The following is a 25,527-nucleotide window of genomic DNA, read 5'->3' as shown; positions in this document are numbered from 1 at the left end:
AGCTTTTATTCTCTGAGAAAACTGTTTCCTTCCTCCCTCCACCTCAGCTCCCCAAAGAACAAGACTACATTATTACAAATGAGAAAAATATTTATTAAGGAAACAACAGTTCTCCCTTAGCAGAACTTTACAGACTAGAGCACAACCTGAAGACAATTACAGTTTCAATCATTAACACACTATAGGGTACTTATTCTACAACTGGAAAGTTGCTGAAGTTTGTGACATGCCACTATAAATGTAAGTATTATTAAAAATTACAAATTGTTTGGTGATTACTTTGATAACCTCTTGAGCAGCAGCTCCTGCAAGGAAAAAGGAGAAAAGCAAATCTTTGAAAAAGGTAAATTTCAAGAGTTCTATAAAAATATTCAATTCTGTAAAGAAAACCTTTCCTTTCCAAAACCAAAGATGTTTAAAAGTAATCCAAAACAGACATAACTTACTGAGTCATATCAAAACAAAGGACAATTTTTTATAACTATGTTATTAAAGGAAATAAAAATTTTGTTCTATACATTCACACCCTGGGGTATTATGCCATAGTTTAAAAGAAAGAAGAATTTTAAATTATGGTGGTTTAAAAAGACTGGCAAAATATATTAAGCAAGAAAAAGTCAAAACAGTAGTATGCATGACTGCACTTTTTTTAAAGGCTAAATATAGGCAGAAAGGATTCTCAAAGGATAGCCTTCTGTTGCATTTGAATTTTACCCTAAGCATGTTTTATAATAAAAAGGGGGTAAAGGGGCTTCCCTGGTGGTGCAGTGGTTAAGAATCCGCCTGCCAATGCAGGGGACACGGGTTTGAGCCCTGGTCCAGGAAGATCCCACATGCCGCGGAGCAACTAAGCCCATGTGCCACAACTACTGAGCCTGTGCTCCAGAGCCCGCGAGCCACACTCCTGAAGCCCGGGCGCCTAGAGCCCGTGCTCTGCAACAAGAGAAGCCACCACAGTGAGAAGCCCGCACACCACAACTAGAGAAAGCTTGCGTGCAGCAACAAAGACCCAATGCAGCCAAAAATAAATAAATAAAATAAATAAATTTTTTTTAAAAAGGGGGGGTAAAGGAATATCTGTAATTTGGAAAGGATCTATATTAGATACCAAGACTGCTATACTCAGTAACAGTCTGAGTATATAGTAACAGTAACAAGTTTTAAAGTTACTATTCAAAACAAAACAACAGAAAAAAAAACAACTACCAAGAAAACAAGTTTTCATCTTTTATAATCTGAAGCTTCCACTTTCACATTCACTGATTCAATAAAATTTGAGACTCTAGTGTACCAGATACTGTCCTAGGCACTAGGGATACAGCAGGGAACAAAAGACAAAAATCCTTATCCTCATGCATCTTACTTTTCAGTAGTGAGGGAGAGAGAATTTACAAATAAGTAAAATGTCAAGTGACTAAGTGCTAAGGAGAAAAAGCAAGGAAGGGGGATATGATGCAAGAGGAGGGACTGTTTTAAATCAGGGAATCAGGGATGGCCTCACAGGGAAGATAATACTTAAACAAAGACCTGAAAGAAATGACTTGTGCAGAATGATTATAGAATGCACATGTTATAGACTGAATGCATGTCCCCCAAAATTCATATGTTAAAGCCTTAACCCCCAATGTTACCATATTTGGAGATGGAGTTGGAGTCTTTGGGAGGTAATTAGGTAATTGAGGTCATGGGGGTGGGGCCCTCATGATGGGAATTAGTATACTTATAAGAAGAGACACCAGAGAGCCTCCTCACCTTCCTGCACAAAGAAGAGGTTATGGCACACAGCAAGATGGTGACTGCCTACAAGCCACGAAGAGAGGCCTCACCAGAAACCAACTATGCTGGCCCTGACCTCAAACTTCCAGGCTCCAAGGAGTTTTTTTAAGAGATGGTATTGTTGAGTTGGGTCCTGAAGAACAGGTAGATTTTAGACATGCAGGCAACAGGGAGACTTAAGGCAAATGGGCCCAGAGTGGGGTAAAGATTCAAGGAGCAGGAAATCAAAGGGCATGTCTAGGGGAAAAGCAAGTAACTTGAAAAAACCAAGGCCAGAAAGGCTGGGTAAAACCAGAACACAGAATGTTTTAAATGTCAAATGAAAGACTCTGGATTTATTTTCCGAGGACTACTGTAGTGTATATGTGTGTACTGCCAGGTCAGAGGGTTAGTTAAGTGAGAGACACAATCAGAGCTATGCTTTAGAAAGATTGATTACTCTTCAGGAGTTTAAAATGGACAGCAGTGGGAGAGATGGAAAGCAGGGAGACCAGTTTGGGGGCTACCAAAATAATCTAAACTCAATATAACATTGTGCTTCACTGACCTCCCTAGTTAAAACAGCTGGGAAAACAACACTTCATAACTGTACTATATAACAACAGGTGACAGTCTTCTCATCTCTGGAACTCACCCCCTAAGAATGCAGCAATGGTGTGTGGTTCAGCAGCTCCATATCGGCAACTACAGGAAAGGATGGAGACATGAACATAGATTAGCCTTATGACAGGACAGTATTGTCTCTTGCATTCCCTAAAAAAATACTCACAATTCATGGACATAATCATCTTTCACCATTATGGATAATCCATATTCCTGAAGGAAGCCAGTGAGACAAGACTTCAACTTGCCTGTATCTTCTTCAACTTGATAGTTAGATACCCCTAAAATATATATATGTATATTAATTTTCATTAAAATAAATATGTGACTCAAAATTATTGGCTATCTCCTTTATTTAATCCAGTTTTAGGTGTTCTAGTCAAAACATTAAGGTGTAAAACTGAAATAAGAACAAAAATAATGTAAAGTTGAGACTAATATTTGCAACTATCACAAATCTATAACAATCAAAGAAACCGTCTAAAATCTATTAAAAATTTGAGTTTGACAAATCTCCTTTGTTCAGTGCTCCTTACCCAGTATCTAGAAGAGTATCTGACACGTAGTGGTGCTCAATAATTATTTGATAGAACTGAATGAATGAGAAAGTAATGTCCTATTTATACCCTTTATAAAAATTATAGTGGCGCAGTGGTTGAGAATCTGCCTGCCAATGCAGGGGACACGGGTTCGAGCCCTGGTCTGGGAAGATCCCACATGCCGCGGAGCAACTGGGCCCGTGAGCCACAATTACTGAGCCTGCGCGTCTGGAGCCTGTGCTCCGCAACAAGAGAGGCCGCGATAGTGAGAGGCCCGCGCACCGCGATGAAGAGTGGCCCCCACTTGCCACAACTAGAGAAAGCCCTCGCACAGAAATGAAGACCTAACACAGCCATAAATAAATAAATTTTAAAAAAAATTATAGCGTTTATTACCCATTTCCAGGAGATTAAATGACACATATAAAACTATAATAATAGGTAACACTTATGGAGCATTAATAGATGCTGGACATTGTTCTAAACACCATCTAAAATATTAATTCATTTAATCCTTACAGCAACCCTATGAAGTAGGCACTATTATTATCTTCATTTTACAGATAAGGAAACTGAGGCACAGACAGATTAAGTTATTTGCCCGAGTTACTTAGCTCATAAGTAGGAAAACTGCGATATGAGCCCAAGCAGTTCTTAATGATTAAACTATAATGTCTCCAAAGGTAAGCTATTATTATTATTACTACTGGAAGGAAAAATGTAATTGCCATAATATCCAGGTATTACTAAATCCCTCTAGTTTATTTTATTTTTTAACCCCTCTAGTTTAAAAACTATCATCGGGACTTCCCTGGTGGCGCAGTGGTTAAGAATCCACCTGCCAACGCAGGGGACACGGGTTTGAGCCCTGGTCTGGGAAGATCCCACATGCCGCGGAGCAACTAAGCCCATGCGCCACAACTACTGAGCCTATGCTCTAGAGCCTGCGAGCCACAACTACTAATCCCGCATGCCACAACTACTGAAGCCTGCACACCTAGAGCCCGTGCTCTGCAACAAGAGAAGCCACCACAATGAGAAGCCCGCGCACCGCAACGAAGAGTAGCCCCCCACTCGCCGCAACTAGAGAAAGCCCCTGTGCAGCAATGAAGACCCAACGCAGCCAAAAATAAAAATAAACTAATTAATAAAAAAAAAAAACCTATCACTCCTTCTCAAAATAGTAGCATCTACCCTTTATTGAGTACTTAAAAAAAGCTAAGCAGTATGTTAAGTGATTTTCATATATCACGTATCTAACCCTTACTACCTAATAGTTATTATTATCACCTTTCCATACTGAGAGAACTGAGACTTGGAGGGAAATAGTGACTCACCCGAGATCAAGCGATAAGTGATAGAACTTGGATTTGAACCTAGGTTTAACTCCAAAGCCTGTGCTCTATGTAATAGCTAATCTCCCATGATGTCTCCCCAATGAACACCTCTTCATGCCCTTGTGTGGTCCCCCTTCCGCTCTTAATCTAATGTGACCCTGTGAAGCCAACAGAACATGACATAAGTGATGCTGTGCCTTCCAAGGCCAAGTCGTAAAAAGCCTTGTACCTTCCACCTGGGTCTTCTGGAATGTTAACTCTGGGGAAGGCAGCCACTGTGTAAGAAATCTAGGACTCCCATGCTAAAAGGAAGCCCCAAGTAGCCATGTGGAGAGAGAGGCCTGACCAGCACCCGCCCGCTCCCCCCACAGCAGTTCCGGATATCCCAACTAAAGTGCCACACATGTGAGTGAGCATGTCTTCTTGGATGACTCCAGCCCCAGGCGTCATGCAACTCCGTGAGATCCCCTTCCCCCAGTGAGAACTGCCTAACCAAGCCCAGCCAATCCACAAAGTAATGAGACAGAAAAACTGATTGTTTTAAACTACTAAATTTGGGGATGGTTGGTTGTGCAAGAGATAACCAAAAATACATTCTAAGCAAACAATACAAATAAAGCAATACATATTTGGTGTTTATTCCTTTTCCTTTTCTGGTAAGCTTGTCATTAAGATTATAACTCAGTGGGTATACTACATCAGTTGGGGCAACAGGTTTTATGACACACCCAGAAGGTGCTGCTATGCAATAATCCTGCACAATTAAAATTATCATCTTAATAAAGATATCCTGGGCAACTGAAGACCTTTGAGCATATGCCAATTCCCCAATTACTACATTTACAGATAACAAAAAATAGATACCGAGCAAAGAAACTTCTTCGGAGTTCTGAGCTCAGAAATCACAGGCATACTTCTTGTGGCTTTCTCATTCCACTATATCAAACTCAGTGTGAGTCTTAGGAGTAAACTGTACAAACTGACAGGAAAAAATTTTATCCTATATGCAATCAACAAACAGTCCCCTGTGTTGAATCAAACACTACTTGCAACTGGTTACACTTAAAAAACAAATGGTATTTCCTCACTGAGACGAACCAGGTGTAAATTGTTTACAGTGTGACTTCAAGCATCACTACTGCAAACACCCCAAGAATCCTTTAAGATTTCATTCTATTTAAGTATTTATTTAAGATTTTATTGGGGACTTCCCTAGTGGCACAGTGGTTAAGAATCTGCCTGCCAATGCAGGAGTCATGGGTTCGAGCCCTGGTCCAGGAAGATCCCACATGCCGCAGAGCAACTAAACTCGTGTGCCACAACTACTGAGCTGTATGCCACAACGACTGAAACCTGTGCACCTAGAGCCCGTGCTCTGCAACACAGACAAGCCACTGCAATGAGAAGCCCGCACACTGCAAGAAAAGTAGCCCCTGCTCACCACAACTAGAGAAAGCCTGCGTGCAGCAACAAAGACCCAACGCAGACAAAAATAAATAAATTAAAAAAAAAAAAAAAAGATTTTATTGGGAATTCCCTGGTGGTCCAGTGGTTAGGACTTAGAGCTTTCACTGCTGTGGCCTGGGTTCAATCCCTGGTCAGGGAACTAAGATCCCACAAGCCATGCTGTGCGGCCAAAAAAAAAGATTTTATTGTATTTGATAATTTGATTGCTATTCTTACCTGGATATCTACCATGTTGTTTATGAAATCTATCAACAGCCCGTAACATTAAGTATAATACTATCTCATTATCTGGATTGTCCATGCTGGAAACTGAAAGGAAAAAAATTTCAGTATAATTTGTGTAATTCATGACATAAAAACAAGGAAGGACTGAATTTACTATATACTCAAGTTTCAGAATACAAGGCAATTCTATCATAAAATTTAAATATTTTGTGACAATAAAATAGAAAATGATAAATAATTATAAAATAAAGGGAGATACGTTACTGAGATAAAACTCAATGGTCTTATGGACTATTAGCTACGGTCACATAACCTCTACTAAGGTAGTATTATGCTGACTTTAGCTCTTCTACATATCACACAACTTACTCAGTGACCTAAATAGGATTTCATGTATGTATATATTAAGTTTTATATTTGAAATTACGAGTTCTTGGACAGGTTTATAGAATAAAATTTAGAGTATAAATATTTACATTATCCTTTATGTTATCACCATACACTCTACTATACATTCTGTTATACACAAAATATTTACATCCTTAGAATTAATTAATAACCTAGCATCAAAAGGTTATTACTTACTAATTTCATCCTTGTTAACTGTATGCAAGCCATATTCTTCAGCTAAGGATCGACATCTCACCACTCGAAGAAATGCAGAATTGCTGCCTGAACACAGAAAAGACATTATGGAAGTAAATGGTTAAGATACATGACTATCCTGATTAAGAACAGGAAATTCTGTGTATCCTCTTTACAGACATGGAAGTATGAAGAAAAGGTTCTAATAGTTAGCAGAGACGGCATCAGAACACAAGTTATCTTAAATTCATGTCCTTGGCATTACAACCAGTTAGTTCAGCACTGACTACATAGATGATGGCACTTCTCTGAGCCTCAGTTTTCACTTGTAAAATGGAGATATATTGTTTACCTTTGAGCTGTTCTGTGGACCAAAAGTGTAACTGTGTACAGTACATACCAAGCAGAATACCTGATAGGGCTCAATGAATAGTAGTTTTTATCATTATTATGGACAAGCAGTACTGAAGCAGAGTGTTATACATACTGTGCTCTGAGTATATGTAAGGCTTTTAAAAAAAAAAAAAGCAAAAAACTTTGTATTATGGAAATTTTCAAACATATCCCAATAGAGGCCAGAATAATAAACTCTCAAATACCCAACACATCCAGCTTTTAAGCTGGTATCATATAATCTAGTAGCACAAACACTAATGCATAAACACGGTGTAAGATTAGTAGTGGAACAAAACATTGAAACTAAGCCTAAACAAACATTTTGGAGAGTCTTAAAATGAATAATTTGGATAAATAATTTTAAGGATGGGTAACATACAAAATACAGACTTTTGCAGAAACTAGGGGTCATAGCTACAGGGAAAAATCCTCAGATGGCATGTAAAACAGATTTTTATTACTCTTAAACTAACTCTTAAATTCTCTGGGCCTACTCAGGAGTTATCAAGAAGACCCCAGGAGCCTAGCCACTCTGAAACTAGATGGCAAAATTCTTAATTCTATCACAGTCCTTTAACACTGATCAAAGTTACTATTTAAACCAATACTGTCAATGTACATGTGACTCAAGACTTCACACCCAAAGTCTTCAGATAAAACTTTCCCAAGTTATTTAAAATTAGTAAGCTGAAAATAATTCTGTATTACTGATAATTTTCAATTAATTGATCTTCATGTCTTTTTAGCATTAGATAAATATGCTCTACCTCTGACCAGTCTCAGAATACCCTCTCCATTTATTATAAGAAAAAAAAACCTTACCCAATAATTACCTATGTCAATACCACTGAGACCATGGAAAATTTTTAATTTCAACCATTTAAAATTGCTGGGAACATTTCCCATGGCACATTTTTATCAAACAAAATAAGGAAATTAAGTCAAGGTGACTTACAGAGTAATTTTAATTCTTTCTCTGAAATGGACTCTGGTGCCTGTAAAGAGATAAATGCAGATTTTGCTCCAGTATAAATGCAGATTAACAGAGGGTGCAGCACAAAGCCCATCACTATGACAGGCCTTCTCATTAGCAGGCAAGTGAGGACCCCTCTAAAGAAGCTTTGAGCCAGTGCCACACCTTCTCTCTAAGCCTTTTCTGGCTGGAGTTACATGATGCAATCAGGCCTATATGCAGCTGTACTGTCCATCAAAGGCAGTGTGCCCAGCAGCTTACCTGGCCTATAGACTGAAGCAATTTGGCAACGTGATTACCCACAGCAGCAGCATCTTTCTTTGCTTTTTCACGGTAACTGGAAAAGAACAACAAAAAGCTACTATTAATGAATATTTAAATTACCAAATTTGGGGACTTCCCTGGTGGCGCAGTGGTTAAGAATCTGCCTGCCAGTGCAGGGGACACGGGTTCGAGCCCTGGGCTGGGAAGATCCCACATGCCGCGGAGCAACTAAGCCCGTGTGCCACAACTACTGAGCCTGAGCTCTAGAGCCCATGAGCCACAACTACTGAGCCCACGTGCCACAACTACTGAAGCCCGCGTGCCTAGAGCCCATGCTCCGCAACAAGAGAAGCCATGGCAATGAGAAGACCGCGCACCGCAACGAAGAGTAGCCCCCACTTGGCACAACTGGAGAAAGCCTGTGCGCAGCAACAAAGACCCAAAGCAGCCAAATATAAATAATTAATTAATTAATTAATTACCAAATTTAAATATCACCATGAATCAAACAAAAAATGTCTTTCCCTTTCATGAAAAAATACTGATCTGAAAACACATGGAATGTGACAATGCCATGGAAATGCTACCAGCACCTGTTAGTGGTTGGTGATGGATTCTTGGACTCCACTAATAACCTAGGCTCCCTCAATAATTAACAGCACCTAACTTAAAAACTGCCCTCCTAGAGAGATCCATGATCCATGCTTCTCTGACAGAGGACCTAACAAAATATGTTGAAAAAGAATACAATCTCCTTGAAGTCAAGTCCAAGGAAAGTTAAATACTTCAAAACTGTCCATCTACAAATTCATGTAAAACTTTTCTTTAAGTCTATTTACATTTTCACCTCTAGAGATGATGTGTTAAGCTGACTACCTCTGATATGAGGTCATAATTCTTTTGTCCTCAACTGACTTTTCCCAAGTTTTAGGTAGTTGAACTTTTAGGCTAGGGCAATAAAGATGTGTTAGAGAATGACTGAGATGAAGAGTACAATCTGTCTAGGGAACGGAGACCTCTGTGTGTCATTATCTGGCCCCTGAAGAAACAAGGCCGGTGGCCCTGGATTCATCAGCACCATGCCCGAAGTACACAAGGGTAATATCCATTGAGACCTGTCCTTATGACAATCTACCTGGGTTCAGGCTAGTGATACCTGGATAGCAGGTGTCCATCTATAGTCATGAACTCTTTAAATTACGAAAATTAATGACAAAAAATTCATCAAAACTAAAGACTTCAAAGTTTTAAATTACAGATAAAAGAGAGTATAGGGCCATGGTTAAGAGTACAGAGGTGAGTTTCATAGATTCAGGTCTTGGTTTTGCCATTTCCCAGTTGTCAGACCCTGAAAAAATTACCTCTTCTATGTCTTAGTTTTCTCACCTGTAAAACTGGGACAATAATAGTATCTCTCTCATAGGGCTGTTGTGAATATTAAATTAGTTAATACATAGAACAGTTGATAGCACAGAGTTAAGTGCTCAAATGTTAGGTTTTATCTTGAAATATGAAAAACAACATCTGACCCCTCAGGGGATATGTGGGAACTCTATACTTTCTGCTCAATTTTGCTGTGAACTTAAACTATTCTTAAAAATAAAATATATTAAAAAAAAATCTGCCCCCTAAGTTTTTTAGCTTATTTTTATAAATTTATTTATTTATTTTTGGCTGCATTGGGTCTTCGTTGTTGCACGCGGGCTTTCTCTAGTTGTGCCGAGTGGAGGCTACTCTTCGTTGCGGTGTGCGGGCTTCTCATTGCAGTGGCTTCTCTTGTTGTGGAGCACGGGCTCTAGGCGTGCAGGCTTCCGTAGCTGTGGTTCGCAGGCTCTAGAGCACAGGCTCAGTAGTTGTGGCGCACGGGCTTAGTTACTCTGCGGCATGTGGAATCTTCCCGGACCAGGGATAGAACCTGTGTCCCCGCATTGGCAGGGATCGGATTCTTAACCACTACGCCACTAGGGAAGTCCCTTAGATTATTTTTAAAGTGATAAGATTATAACAGGTTTCCATTTGATTTCTGATTTCTGGTAGACTGATAAAATATGTTCATCTCTAATATAAACAGATTGATTTTTCTACTACATAGTTTGAAAACAGGTGACTTACACATTTTGCAGTTTTATATATTTGCCTGAATCTGCAATCATATCAGGAATCGTGCCTCGAACAGGTAAATTTCCTTGACCCTCTTTGGCCACAAATTCCTTTAAGGCACGAGCTAAAATCCAAAATGTCGGAGTCTAAAAGAAGCAAAAAAAATTAATATTAAGTGACATCTGAATTTGACCCAAAGGTTAAGGTGGCACTATTTTTACTTTTTTTGTTATTGTTACCTGTTTGGTGATATTTATGCAGCGATCATCATTAAATATATCTTCAATACTGCTTGGGATCTAACAAAGGAACATGAAACATTTACTTATACTAAGAATTAATATAAGTTCACTTTTATTTTCACTGCCCACTTTAACTTTCACTGCAATTTTCCAAACAAGTTCAAATACAAACTTAGACTTTTATTCAGAATCACCACCAGATGGAGATTTTTGGGGAAAGAGCGAATGGAAGAAAGTCCCCTCCTGCCCACTGCTGTTAGCATTAAAGACTGACCTATTCTCTTACATCATAAAGAAGGAACCTAAGTAAATCTTTTTATAGTCATATTTGAAGACAGAACAAAGATAACAGACATTAATACCAAGCTAGATTTGTAGTCCTTCATGTTTTTCCATCTTGGCAAAAATCTGAAACCCTTACATCCTAATTAGTGACTGCTGAAAGAGACAACCACTCTGACAAAAACGAGATAGTTAAATTAAGGACTTTTAATGCTAGCAAGAACATCATACATTAATAAAAACTATAGAAATCTTAGGCTTTGATTCTACTGTTGTGTGGAAAAAAGCACTTTCTTACTGGTAATTCCTAACTGCTCTGCTTCCACTCCCAGTCCCCTACAGTCTTTTGTCCTCACAAGAGCCAGAATAATTTTTTTAGAAATATAAATCAGGTCACTCCATTCCCCTGCTCAAAACACTTTAGTGGCCTGCAGTGCCTTTATGATCAGGCCCTTTCTGCCTCTCCAAACTTAAATCCCTCCCACCTCTTTCCCCCTTGTTTACTTCATTCCAATCACAGTGGCTTTCATACTGATCCTTGAACAAATGCCAAGCATCATCCCACTTCTGGGCCTTTGCACATGTGCTTCCTTGGCCTGAAAAGCTCTTCCTCCAGACCTCTGCATGACACTTCACTTAGGCTTCTGCTTAAACACATCTCTTTGAGAGTCTCCCTGGCCCCTCCTGATCCCAGACCTCCTATCACGCTCTACCCCTTTGTTCTACTCTAATTTTGTTCACAGCACCTGGTACATTTGTCTGTTTGCTTAGTTCACTGTCCCCCAACCATGAGAACCTTGTTTTTTTTTAATTGGGGTAAATTTTACATTCAGCAAAATGTACAATTCAATGTTTTTTGAGAACTATACACATACTTCTAACCATCACCCCAACTGAGACACAGAAAATTTTCATCACCCCAGAAAACTGTGTGAGTCACAGAGCACACATTTTTAATCACTCAGCAGCACTACCTCATTGTCTCCAAAAAGTATGTAATGACACCTTGAGTGCTCTCCTAACTTGAAAGGTAGCATTTTTTCCTGTTTTAAATTATAAGAAAATTCTGGGAATTCCCTGGTGGTCCAGTGGTTAGGACTCCACACCCTCACTGCTGAGGGCCCGGGTTCAATCCCTGTCAGGGAACTAAGATCCCACAATCTGTGTGGTGCAGCCAAAAAAAGATTAAAAAAAAAAAAAAAAGATTAAAAAAATAATAATAAAATTCTAACTTATACTACCAGTTGTGTTATTCCAAAGTTCCCCAAAAAACTCACTGGCCAGAATTCAAAAACAAAACAACAACAAAACAAAGAGCATCTAAACTAGGTTATCCTCCAAGTAATTTTTAAGGTATACAATGTCATTAAGAACATCTTCCAATATATCCAAATAATTACTGTCAAAAGCAAAGCAGGGTAAGATTTAACTTTTCAGGCAACACTATTTTGGACCAGCAAAATACCACCTTCATTATATAAGTCCTACCCCCAAACACTTACTATTCACAAATCATGTACTTCAAACAATTAATTTATATAAATCACTGTATCAAATTATATGCTGAAGCACTGAGATCCATTTTAACAAGGACAATACAGAATCTTATTAAAAGAATATTCAAGCTGTATTATAGATATTAATTTCTAACCAACTCTACAATTTGAGAAATATTAAATTAAATCTAAAATCAACTATTTCACATATGAGGACTTCAGAAAACACCTTTCATTTGTGAATACCGCAGCAGCTCTTAATACCTGAGTTGTATTTAGTGCTGTGTTCACATTTTTAATAGCTTCTTCAAAATTCTCTTCATCTTCCGGAGCCCCATTTTCATTCTTTAGAATTCCTATTAAAATAGAAATTGATTAGCAAACAACGGCCCTTTTCTTTTCATTCTTTCTCTCCCCCCAGCATTATGGAGATAACCTTGTCAGATTCTGAAGGGAGGATTGGATACTGAACCTTAAGAAGAAATATGGCTAATCACTACTCATTCTTAAAACTACACAAGGAGTGGCTCCTTAACCTCCCGAGGAAAATAAAATAAAAGCTCATGATGGGGGTTTCCCTGGTGGCGCAGTGGTTAAGAATCCACCTGCCAATGCATGAGACACGGGTTCAAGCCCTGGTCCGGGAAGATCCCACATGCTGCGGAGCAACTAAGTCCACGCGCCACAACTACTGAGCCTGTGCTCTAGAGTGCACGAGCCACGACTACTGAAGCCCGCGCACCGCAGCGAAGAGTAGCCTCCGCTCGCCGCAAGTAAAGAAAGCCCACGTGCAGCAACGAAGACCCAATGCAGCCAAAAATAAGTTAAAAAAAAAAAAAAAAAAGCTCATGATGGCATCATCTGACAAAGGTGTTGACAGAAATCCAATAAACATTAGCTTCAAGCAATATGCTTTTCAAACTTTATACATTTAATCACATCCCATATTACCTTGTCTAATCAAATCTCTGAAGTCTTCTTTTTCTTTATACGTTTTAGGTATTCGTCCATTTGTCTAAATTGGGTTAAAAAAATTTTTAATCTAGTTGTAAAAACTCAAAATATGGAAATTGAAAGTCCAGTTTCCCCCTATCCATATGAGATTTCATTCAGCAAATCTATACCTCGGTGAAATCAGCTGACTTGATAGAAAACAGAAACTGTGGGCCATTTCTCTACATTCATTCCCCACTGCCAGTTTCAGAATGACATTTGTTCAAACTTCATTTTGTTAATAAAAATGTCAGTATCAAAAGAGAAACTGCTAGATTTAAATTAGCAGTTTAAATCAGCTGCCCTATAACCACATAAGGAAAAAAAAAATCAATGTCCCACCCCCCCAATGAAATTCTTTATAATAAACTGAAAAAATACAGTCACATATGGAATTTCTTTTTTCAAGAAAGGACATACTTCACTATACCACTGTGCTAAATATTTAGCTATGATCACAATCCATGGAGTGTGGCTATGGTCCTAAAAATAAAAGAATCAAAGGAAATATCAGTATTAGTTAACATTATTTTTCACTATACCATATCATTTTCAACAAATTCAACAATATTTATTAAATTCAATTACTCAACAATGTTTACATCTCCCAGTATATGTGGAATAATGAGCGAAGGAAAATGAACTGGGTTAACAAAAATTGCTTTACAAAGATTTTGAAGGCAGTGTCCAATTTAATTCTAATCAGGCAGGTATATACTGTGATTGTCCCCATTTTACCATTAAGAAAACTGTCTCAGGGACTGCCACCCAAAAACAAAGCTCAAGTATCTTGATTTCAGATACCAAACCTAGACTAAGGAAGAGGGATCCTTTCTGTGTTTTCTGATGAACCAAATACCTGCATTTAATTAACGTGTAGTCAGGAAAAAAAAAAAAAAAAAAAAAAAAAAAATATATATATATATATATATGCCTTAAATTACATGGCCTGTTATAAATATCATTATTTCTATAATGAAATATGCAGTTGCCTTGGTAATTCTCAACCACTAAAAATAAGTTTTAAGAGGTGTCAATTTCAACAAACACCACCCCAAATTCAAACTGTTTTAAAAAGTACATCTATTTGTTTAGGAAAGAGCCATGAAGAGGGCTTCTGGGATATGTTAATGTCCAATTTCTTGACCTGGGTGTTGATTACACAGATATGTTCAGTTAATGCACTTTTCTTCAATAAAAAAGTTTTTAAATTTTGGGGAAAGATAGATTTATTTAAAACAAATTAGGTACAATGTTGTTATTATGTGACCTGGATGACAGGACTATGGAGGTTTATAATATTTCCTCACTTTGTAATTCAAAAACCTTAGGTTAAAAACAAAGTTTTAAGTATACCTATAAATGGAAGGTCACACACACTACCAACCTTTTTCTCCATATGATCCAAATCATAAGACTGAAAATGTTCTCTCAGTTCAGGAAATGGCTTATCCAGTCGTAGATCCTCTAATGCATTATCTGGATGAGATTCTATTACTGTGAAACAAATAATTCCAAAAGACTTACTTCTTTAGCAATACTGCTGGCAGTACATACATTATAGGAACTTAGGAAATCTGTAAGTTTTAAATGGACATAGGGCCTACAGGTTTTTCTCATTGTTTTGTTCATTACTGAGTTAAATTTACATATACATATAAATTTATATTTTACTAAATGCACAAATGTTAAGTGGACTATAGTTTTAATAAAAGTAAAATCAAGATTCCTTTAGTGAAGAATTTTCTTGTTATTACAATCGGAAAAGATCAAAATAGGTAAAATTTGTGTTCCGATAGCACCCAACAACCTACCCTTCCTCTGCCTGTGGTCTCCAACAGACAGCATCACCATCTACCTAGACCTCTTCCCTAGAAATGTGATGGTCTTCCCTGACTTTGAGCTTCCTTGGGCCAGTATCAGTCACTCCCCACACATCCTGATGTCACTTCCTACACAGCTCTCCACATAGGGGAGCATGGGAAAGTGTGCAATTTCAGTGAGTGTTTAGAGCTAGGCTCCATTCTGTCACTTGCTAGCTGTGTGACCTTAGGCAAATAACTTAATCTCTCTATGCCTCAGCATCCTTGTCTGTAAAAAGCAGGTAAAACAGTATCTGCCTTACAAGGATTTTGGAAAGATTAAATGAAATAATCCACATAAAGGCAGGCACACAACTAGCAATGTTTTTTTTGTTTTGTTTTGTTTTTTTTTTTTAAGCAAGGGATACTTTTTTTTTTTTTTTTAATTGTATTTATTTATTTATTTACGGCTGTGTTGGGTCTTCGTTTCTGTGTGAGGGCTTTCTCTAGTTGTGGCGAGTGGGGGCCACTCTTCATCGCGGTGCACGGGCCTCTCATTATCGCGGCCTCTCCTGTTGCGGAGCACAGGCTCCAGACGCGCAGGCTCAGTAATTGTGGCTCACGGGCCTAGCCGCGCCGCGGCATGTGGGATCTTCCCACACCAGGGCTCGAACCCGTGTGCCCTGCATTAGCAGGCAGATTCTCAACCACTGTGCCACCAGGGAAGCCCACAAATAGCAATGTTAACCTTCATTACCATCTACCCCCTCTTCCCTATCCTTATAACATCTGCCCTCAGTCAGGAGCTCTCTCTCTGTCTCTCTCTTTCTCTCACCTAGACAACTGAAAATGTCCTAAAAGCAACCCTTGTCTCTAATCTTTGCCCCTTCAAATCCATTCATTCTCCACCGGGTTTCAGAGTGACCGGTTTAAAACAAAATGTTTACCTCGTCACTTTCCTACTTACAACTTTTAAATGATCCAGCACCACTGCCAAAAACTTATCCTCAAAAGCCACTCCTTAGCTGCCCAAGCAGATACCACTTTTCAGTGATGCTACCAATGCCAATGACTGTCATTACACTAGTAGAGTACCTGGCTCAGAGCAATGCAGGAGTTCTGAACGAAAACTTTATGATGATTTAAGATTAAAATTTTCCAAATAAAGGGACTTGAGCTGATGCAAGCCTGCCTATGGATGAGTTCAGTCTCCTATTAACACTGTTTCCTTGGAACAGTAGTTAGGTAAATGCCTTGCTTGCTGTGTGCAATTACACCTGAAGTGGGGAAGCCTAAGGCCTGTATGAGAATGGAACAGAAAACTGGTGGGGGAAAAGGTGGCATATCCTTTCTGTGTCAGTGTAACCCACATACCTTGGCTCTTACCTGTGACAGACATACATGCCCTATGTAGGTTAGGAGGCAAAAAAAGCTAGGTATTTGCATAGCTGCTGGGCCTCCTAATAAGATGAAGAAGCTGCACCTGTTGTATCTCCTGCTTTGTATCCTTCTATAATGCTAAGTAAAGGAAATACAAAGATTAAAGCCTACTGATTCTGACTGCCACTTTGAACGTGTAACCAGAGTTGAGCTGCTACAAATTTACTCTGTGATTTAAAATTGACTTTCTAAATTGTCAAGTTCCTAAAATTATAGCTAAAGCAACCAATAGGAAGCCCCATATGTGCAACAATTTTACCTGGATGTTCTTTTATAATGATCCTCATATAACCAACTAGTCCATATGTCCTACAGATCAAAAGAGGGATTTGGGAATTCCAGAGGACATCTGCTAAATTTAGTAATGTACTGTAAAAGAAGGCACAAAAGATAAGAACATAAGCAAATGGAAACATGCCAAATGTGAAAATGCTTTAAAATAAAGCAACTTTCTTACTAAATAATAAATGCAAAGATATATTCTATTGCATTTACATAAACAGCATATTTACATAAAGATATGCTGAAAAGCAAGCAATTCCACAAGGCTGCAGTCTCAAAGAAAGTATATCTTTTGGACTAGAGAGATATGAAAACCTAGTCCTTTGTATTAGGGAGAATGCTACTGAAAGACATCTCCTAAACATTTCCATAATAAAGAAGAAAATATTTATAAAACCTTTGTATACAGCGCCAAGCACTCCCTATAAGTAATTCTAACTAGTTTTTTTTTTTTTCACTAAAAAAATAACCAATGTTCAATTTAACTGTTCTAAATATATATTTTTTTTAAAGTTTCACATCTCAGTATTTTTCTCTTCCCTATCTTTTTAGTGCTGGAGATCTATAAGCACTTCTAATTAAAGGTTTCTATGGAGTTTAAGAATTTTAAAGACCACAGACTCTGCAGAGAAAACAAAACTATGCAAATCTAATAAGAGATTAAAATAAAAACAAATTAACTTAAAAATTTACCTTTCAGGAAGCTGAGTTGCAACCACAATGGTAAACCTACAGAAAAATGAAGGATCATTGTCTAGAAGGTTTTCTGGACTCTAAATAGGACAGAGGAAAGAAAATCCAACAATTTCACAATCATATTAAAGATGACAGAAACAGTTAAGCTACTTTAGAACAAGTGAGGTAAATGCTAGACTCCAATGTTAAAATAATTCAACTCTCAACATAAATATACAAAGATTCAAAATTCTAAATTCCTAGGACTCTGAATTACTAAAAAATTAAATTTCTGACCAGAAATAATAATGTGTATATATATATATATATATATACCTCTTCCACAAAACTCCCAGAGACATCGTTATTTAATTCTTGTAAGAATTCCATGGCGGCTTGAGCTCGGTTCTTTATAAAAACAAAACATTTTACTTGAATTAGAAAACAATTTGGTTAAAATGTAACCCCCTAATTTACAGATCAGGCAAAAACACTGTAAAACAACCCAAATTCCATACATAGATATGACAACTCTGCTTTTCATAGTGTTTAACCTGGGACTCAACCAGAGTATTACTTAAAACAGAGCTAAACCATCATTATTCAGAATTCTTAAATGCTTACATTACTTGCACTCTACTTTTCTGATTAGGCAAATGACCAGAAAACCCTGGAGAGCAGGCAGGGAGATTCTGAGTCAAGTTGAGACTTACTCTAACCTCCCACATTTACAGTCCTGCACATGAGAGATTAGTCATTAAAGAAACAGTCATTTCTATTCAGAATACTATACTAAGTTGACCCATATGGTTTTGTAAGATTTTTAATATGAAATACAAAAATAAGACACATTCTGACTAACTCTTGGTAAAAAAAAAAATCTTCTTCACCAAAATACTCCAACCTCTGAACATTAACATCACTGAATATTTAGTTTTAATACAGGATACAGTATAAAAACACGAACAGTACTTCTAAGTTCTTAAACTACCAAGCATATAAAGATTTACGAGATCAGAAAAAAATGAGATAATTAGCTTTTTTCTCAGAGGAATAATAAGCTCTTTTAAAGTAAAGCTTTTCAAACAATCAAAACATAGTGGCATCACTAGATGTTCAAATACAACTATATTCTATAACAAACTGATTTTTTACCTTGCCAATACTGCTTCTCTGAAGGAAAAAACTAAAATAGAATAAAAACAAATTTAATGGCTTCTCTGACTATAAAGGAAAGGTTATTTATAATACCAGGTGCATTTCATTCATAGTTTAAAACAAACTATATTTTAATTTCAGACTGTAACAGCCTTCCTGGAGGAAGAAAGCTGGATGAAACTTGTAACCAAAGACAGGCTAATAAATCAATGTTTCCCAAAGTATGTACCACAGAACATGAATTTCACAAAATGCTCTGAGAGAACAGGGTTCCCGGGCTTTAAAAAGTGTGGGAAACACCATATGTTATATTCTCTCTTGGAAATTCATAATATACGTAATACGCATGATATTAAAGTCTTACACTAAAGAAATATTTAGTTTCATTTGACCCATTTCCCAAACTCATTTGACCATGGAATCCATTTGCCCATTTAACAGCTACTGACCACACTTGGGAAATGCTGCATTCAGCAGTCTGCTTTTGCAGGTAACTATAACAGATTTATTCAGGCTTCCTCCCACACATACCCTTGTTGTGCCCCAAGGTCCAGATCTGAGTCTGCTGATCAGAGTCAAGGTACCCTTGGAGCACAAGCTCAGCAGCTCCACAAGAGAAAGAAACCTCATTCTTACTACACCCTGTTCTAACCAACCAAGTAAGCAAAGATAAAAGGACTTTTTCTTTATAGATATCAATAAAAGGGTGTTGTGGTAGTGAAACTTGTATTACCACCCAGAGAAAAGATAACAAAGCTCAGTATGAACCAAATTCTGATTTCCCTTCTATTTACTCATTGTTGTTGTTTACTGACAAATATAGTGAGAGATCCCAGACTCCAAGTCTCTGAAAAGGCAAGCATGAAATCCAAGTTGGGGAATGCTCTGAAAGTCTAAATATGATCATCTTTAAAGAATGATATACAGGCCATCTTTAAAACAGCATTTTTAGGGCTTCCCTGGTGGCGCAGTGGTTAAGAATCCACCTGCCAATGCAGGGGACACGGGTTTGAGCCCTGGCCCAGGAAGATCCCACATGCCGCAGAGCAACTAAGCCTGTGCACCACAACTACTGAGCCTGCGCTCTAGAGCCCGCGTGCCGCAACTAGTGAAGCCCGCGCACCTAGAGCCTGTGCTGCGCAACAAAAGAAGCCACCGCAGTGAGAAGCCTGCACACCGCAACAAAGAGTAACCCCTGCTCGCCGCAACTAGAGAAAACCTGCGCACAGCAACGAAGACCCAACACAGCCAAAAAAATAAAATAAATTAAATAAATAAATTTATAAAAAAAAACAAAACAAACAGCATTTTTACAGACAGTGTAGTGTAGAAAGAGACATACCTGGACTAAGCCTAGAAGACACCACAAACAAAAGGTAGCTTTTACTATCTTATAATCCAAAAATACAATTATTGTTAATTATATACTAACATCTAGGAATCAATATAAGGACTCAGGAAGGATCCAGATTTCACAAATAAAGTAATAATGACTACCCTTTTTCATTAATAACAAGAATAAAGACAGTAATGATGGGTATCTTTTACTAAAGGCCTATTTGCCAGACACTGTGCTAGCACTTTACCTATATTAACTCACTTCATCCTTGCCATGATCCTAAGCATAGGGACTATTTCCACCTGGAAGTTAAGTCACCCTGATTGAGGAGTTGAAGCTGGGATTTAGGCCTTGCTCTCCCATGACAATGCACTGCCTTCCCTAACATGCAGGTATTTGAAAAGAATAGAACATACTTATTTCCAGCATCTTCTCCGCTGACCTGATTTCCATCAATAATTGTAAATGAACCAATACCTGGGAGACAAAACAGAGTCAGTCAAGAATATATATTTCTAGCTCAAAACCTTAAAGAAGTAAATTTACAACCACAAAACTATAATACCTGGTAGTACCAAGTTTTTAAGAATTTCAGTTCCTGTAGCTGTTGCATTTATTAGGCAAACATGAGCAGATTCTAAAGCCTCTTGCCCATGATCACCCCACAACCTACAAAAGAATACACAAATTTAACATTTTAAAAACTTTCATGAAAATACAACTTTATTTGAATCGTGATCTTTGATCTTTAAAGTGTTCTTGTATAGAATAACTGATGTGACAACCATGGCAAATATGTGAGACAGGAACAGCAGGAGTTGTTACGGGGGTTATATAGCTGACTAACCTGAGACTCAAACAGGTTGATGCCCGGCATGGTTAAAGGGGGGTTAAATCAGAACTAAAAATCTGGTCTTCCAGCTCCTAGTCCATTACTCTTTTCAAGCCAGATAACTTACAGAACAGAAAGTCTTTGTAGTCATTAACATTAGAGAAGAATCTTAGATTTATTTATTTATTATTATTATTCTTTTTTTTGGCCGTGTCACGCGGCATGTGCATGTGGGATCTTGGTTCTCCTCCCAGGGATTGAACCTGCGCCCCCTGCAGTGGAAGTGTGGAATTTTAACCACTGGACCGCCAGGAAAGTCCTGAGAAGTACCTTAGATTCAAAACCTATTATTCTCAATTTCATTTCTCCTTAAGTTATAGAGATCCAGAATATTTAAGATCTTGACATAGGACTTATCACCAAGACATCTGCAAGAGTGAGAAAAGCTTTACCAAGAAAACTGAATTATCATCTGAAAAGCCTTCACACTGACTTCAATAAGAGTGCTTTAAAATGTAATTCCCAATGAACATTCTAATAGCATGATTAATAAATGCATACATTAACAAACAGAAAGATGTAATAAGGATTAGAAATATATGTTATAACCTGAAATATATGTTATATCCTGTCACATCAGCATATCATCAACATGGCAAGGTACATGATCAAATAAGCATCATGACAGCTGATCCAACCTGGTTACCTTCACCCAGAAAGCCTATTAACTAATGTATCTTTTCTTGTCAGTATAGGAACTAGTATAGGGGGAGCCCAAATCATTAGAAAAATTTCATAGCCTGGAGGACTGATAGACTTTAAGGTGCCTTCCCTGTCACCTGATCTAAAGCAGATTCCCTCTTTTTATGTAGCCCATATGTCCTCCAGAGCATATCACAACTGTAACTGCCTCATTTGGGTTTTTTTTTAATTTATTTATTTAATTTATTTAATTTATTTAATTTTGGCTGTGTTTGGTCTTCGTTGTTGTGCCTGGGCTCTCTCTAGTTGCAGCGAGCGGGGCTACTCTTCGTTGCGGTGCGGTGGCTTCTCTTGTTGCAGAGCACGGGCTCTAGGTGCACGGGCTTCAGCAGTTGTGGCTCGTGGGCTCCAGAGTGCAGGCTCAGTGGTTGTGGCGCACGGGCTTAGTTACTCCGCAGCATGTGGGATCTTCCCAGACCAGGGATCGAACCCGTGTGCCCTGCATTGGCAGGTAGATTCTTAACCACTGCGCCACCAGGGAAGCCCTCATTTGGTCTTTTATTTGCTGAACAGCCATCTCTCCATTCCACTCTAAGCTCCATAAAGGTCCAGACCACTCCCTCTGTTCACCACTGGAACCCCAATGCCCGATAGTGCCCTGCCCAGGATAAGTGATCACTGAATAGCTGTCAAATGCATAGAGGTATAGCCTAGAAGAACCAGACAGACTGGAAATGTCTGTTTTTTCTGTGAAAGTAGAGCACACAGAAGACACCTGACATATTTGGTTGATGGATACCCGGGTAATTGGAAAGTAAGCCTAAAAGAATACTGGTGCATCTCTAGGTAATATATTTCAAGAAACGGCCCACAAAAGAAATCAATCCTCTCTATTCTCTTGCTGGCCTAAGGAAAGCAGGGCCTGTTGACTGCTAGCTGGCTGAACAGCTTTGCTTGTAACTGCTTCCCTCTGACACTTCAAAGCCAATAAACAGTTCTCACGATGAAAGGTAAAGTTTGGTCCTTAAATGGACTGGACTCAGCAAAAATTCTTTTTTGTCACAGTTACTTAGTAATCTAAAATATATTCTCAGCTCTGTCATGTATGGTTACATCTGCACTCAAAACACAAGGACCTCCAAGAATTTACAAGAGAACACAAGTTGGTTACAAGGGCTCTGCCACCTTGCTTCTTTCCCCAGAAGCTCAGGAGCAGATAGTACCAGCTCTGAAAAAGCCAAAAGGACCTGAGTTTACATCCTGGTTCAAATACATGGGAGACTGGGCAGGTTACCGAACTTCTCTAAGACTCAGTTTCCCCATCTATAAAGCAGAGAGAATATCTACCTTCAAGGCTGCTCTCAGAATTGAGTGCATAAAGCCCCTAACACAGCACTAAGCTGTAGGTACAAATGGGTTCCAGTCCTTAGGGACACACTGTAACTTCTGGCTTGGGGGCTCCAGAAAGGAAGGGGGCCAAACATTTGTGTTACTTCTGCTGCCTTAACACACAGAAGATGATCAATAAATAAGGAATGGGGAGTGTTACGAGAAAAGGCATGGGAGAGGAAGTAGTCAAGAACCAGCCCGATGGCTTAGACCTGCAGTGTCCATTAAGGTAGCCATTAGCCACATGTGGCTACTGGGCACTAGAAATAAGGCTAGTCCAAACTGACATGTGCTAGAAGTGTAAAATGCTGGATTTCAAGGACAGAATGGAAAAAAATGTTAAATATCTCTAATAACTTTTTATACTGATTATGTGTTGAAATGGTAATACTTTGGATATATTGGGTTAAATAAAATAAACTGCATGATAAAATTATTTTCACCTGTTTATTTTTCCTTTCTTAATGTGGCTACCAAAATATATATATAACTACACAGGTGGTTTACATGAGACTAGCATTGTATTTCTAGTGGACAGCTCCGGCTTAGAACAATACCTAACACTCGGTGCTGCTCTCTGCGGCCGGGATGGGGTATTCCCGATCCCCTCATTCTGCAAAACGAGAAGCCTGAGCACAGCGAGGTGGAACTGGCAGCCGCCCCGGTGACCCGGCTGACGCTGGGACGGTGCACCTCGACCTGCACACCGCGTGGCGAGCGGGCGGGCGCGCCCCTCGGGGAAGGCGAGTCCCGGCCCTCGAGAAGCACCGCCGGCCCCAGGCCGGAACCCTGAGCGCCGGCCGCACGGCCCGGCCCAGCCCGGTGGGAGGCCTGAGGGAGGCCCAACCACGCCGCCCGCTCGCTTAGCCCCGGCCCGGACGCAGAGGAACCCGCTGGCCCGCCCGACTCGGTGAGCCCTGGCTCACCTCAGCTGCCGGTCGTACTTCTGCTCCTTAAGCAGCTTCCCGGGCTGCGCCATGGCCGCGCCCGCCGCGCGTAGAACCGCTGAGCCACTACAGCGAACGGCCACCACTTCCACGAGCACGCAGGCGCACTAAGCCCCCTTTCGCTGCAGCTGCCTCCTGCGCGCTGCCCGCAGGGGGCGCCGCCACTTCACTGCGCACGCGTCGCCTGTACGCCAGGCGTGTGCGGCCAAAGCTCAGACTGGGGGCTGGTGATCTAGTCCTCCCCAGTGCACCAGCCCCCCTAGTCCGCCAGTCCGAGACTATGTACGCAGTAGCTGTGGAGAACTCGAGCTTTGGAATCAGGCAGATTTAGATTTTAACCACTTACTGGTTGTGAGATCTGCTCTTTACCGCTCATATCCTCAGTTTGTTCCTCTCTGCAATGGGGATAAATGAGCCTCCTTCACAGAGTTCTATTATTCTTAAATGAGATTTTGAATACACAGAACAAGACTCACAAAAAAATCATGTCTGAATAATAACTTTCATTATTATGATCATTATTATTCACCCATCTCTTCCATCCTGTCATTCAACAAGCTCACACTAGGGCAGGTTTCCAATCACAAAGCTAGCTGCTCCTGGATGCAGATGCAAAGAGGAATAAGTCCTGGGCTCTGTTCTAGGGGAGTTCATTGTCCCAAGACAGGAGAGGGACAGTAAACGAGTACTCACTAGACAATGTGAAGCTGGGGAGCTGAGAGGTGGGCAGAGGAACCCCACCCACTCCCCCTCTCCAGGAATGTTTCACGTGTTGTGGGCAAGGTAGAATGTTTTAAGCAGAAGGAACAGCAGGTGTCATCCCTGGGAGGCTGAGAAGGCATGACAGGCTGAGGCACTAAAGTTTGGTGTGGTGTGGAGTTAGGTGAAGGGTAGGGAGTGGTCAGGGGAAGTTTGAGGGACAGCAGGGGCCAGGTCACGAGGACTGAGAACATAAAAGCAAGGTGGAATTTAAAGCCCTCCACTTCCTGAAAAGAAACATCCCTTTGGGGATGGGTGCCAAGGAAGGGGATTACCCCATGAGGAAGGGGGAGAGAGAGGAGACTGGAGGGACATGAAGATTCCTTCCTCTCTATCTCCCAGACTCTACAGGCATCTTCAGGTTAATAATTACCTGAAATAAGGTGAAAATGGGCACAGATCTCCACCCCAACCCACCCTGGAATGGGAACAGGGAAGGGGCACAGTTTGAGAGTAATGATGCAGCGATGATGGATGTAATTCCCCCTAGGTGCTGTCTCCAGGATCAGGTGGGGGCACACCCACTCATGACTTCCCTGACCCCTACATAGCACCCATGGAACACAACTGATGGGAAACAGAGGCATGAGACTTTCCCAGTTTGTCATGTGCTTATGCTGTCACAAATCCTCCAATTGGAAAGTGAAATATAAGGGATAATAAAATACACCCACGGAATGTGGGAAGGTCAAAAGGCGACAGGTGAGAGTTCAGTGCAATCATGGACTGCATGAATGAAAACATCCCCAAATTTGGCAGAGGGGAGTCATACTGCCTATGAAGAAATATAAGATTTTGAAAAAGGTTTGTGTTGGTGGTTTCCCATAAAAAAGATACTTCAGTGTATTATTTTCCTAAAGCGGCTGTAACAAAGTACCACAGACTGGTACAAACTATAGAAATTCATTGTCTCACAGTTCTGAA

General features: G+C 39.6%; 1 protein-coding gene across 3 annotated transcripts; it reads right to left on the bottom strand.

Moving 5' to 3' along the window:
* Nucleotides 1–69: 69 nt before the first annotated feature.
* NAE1 (NEDD8 activating enzyme E1 subunit 1) lies at nt 70–23,980 on the bottom strand. 3 transcript variants are annotated; one of them, XM_082368977.1, is made up of 20 exons: nt 23,824–23,980; nt 20,540–20,643; nt 20,391–20,451; nt 18,633–18,663; nt 17,814–17,885; nt 17,496–17,575; nt 16,780–16,889; nt 14,666–14,775; nt 13,699–13,761; nt 13,237–13,300; nt 12,550–12,641; nt 10,505–10,564; nt 10,278–10,411; nt 8,163–8,238; nt 7,884–7,923; nt 6,533–6,619; nt 5,939–6,031; nt 2,546–2,660; nt 2,411–2,460; nt 70–305 (listed from the first exon to the last, which is right to left on the bottom strand). In XM_082368977.1, exons 1-20 carry the CDS (start codon nt 23,874–23,876, stop codon nt 196–198), a joined length of 1,605 nt encoding a protein of 534 aa, XP_082225103.1. In that variant the 5' UTR covers nt 23,877–23,980; the 3' UTR covers nt 70–195. The 3 variants fall into 3 exon arrangements, with proteins under 3 accessions (XP_082225103.1, XP_082225104.1, XP_082225105.1); XM_082368978.1 differs by lacking the exon at nt 20,540–20,643 and having other exon boundaries at nt 23,824–23,972; XM_082368979.1 differs by lacking the exons at nt 18,633–18,663; nt 20,391–20,451; nt 20,540–20,643 and having other exon boundaries at nt 23,824–23,940.
* Nucleotides 23,981–25,527: the final 1,547 nt, after the last annotated feature.

The sequence above is a fragment of the Balaenoptera borealis genome, assembly GCF_965194805.1.
Source record: "Balaenoptera borealis genome assembly, chromosome: 19".
NCBI classification, from domain to species: Eukaryota; Metazoa; Chordata; class Mammalia; order Artiodactyla; family Balaenopteridae; genus Balaenoptera; species Balaenoptera borealis.
This window is presented reverse-complemented; position numbering and strand designations above follow the sequence as displayed.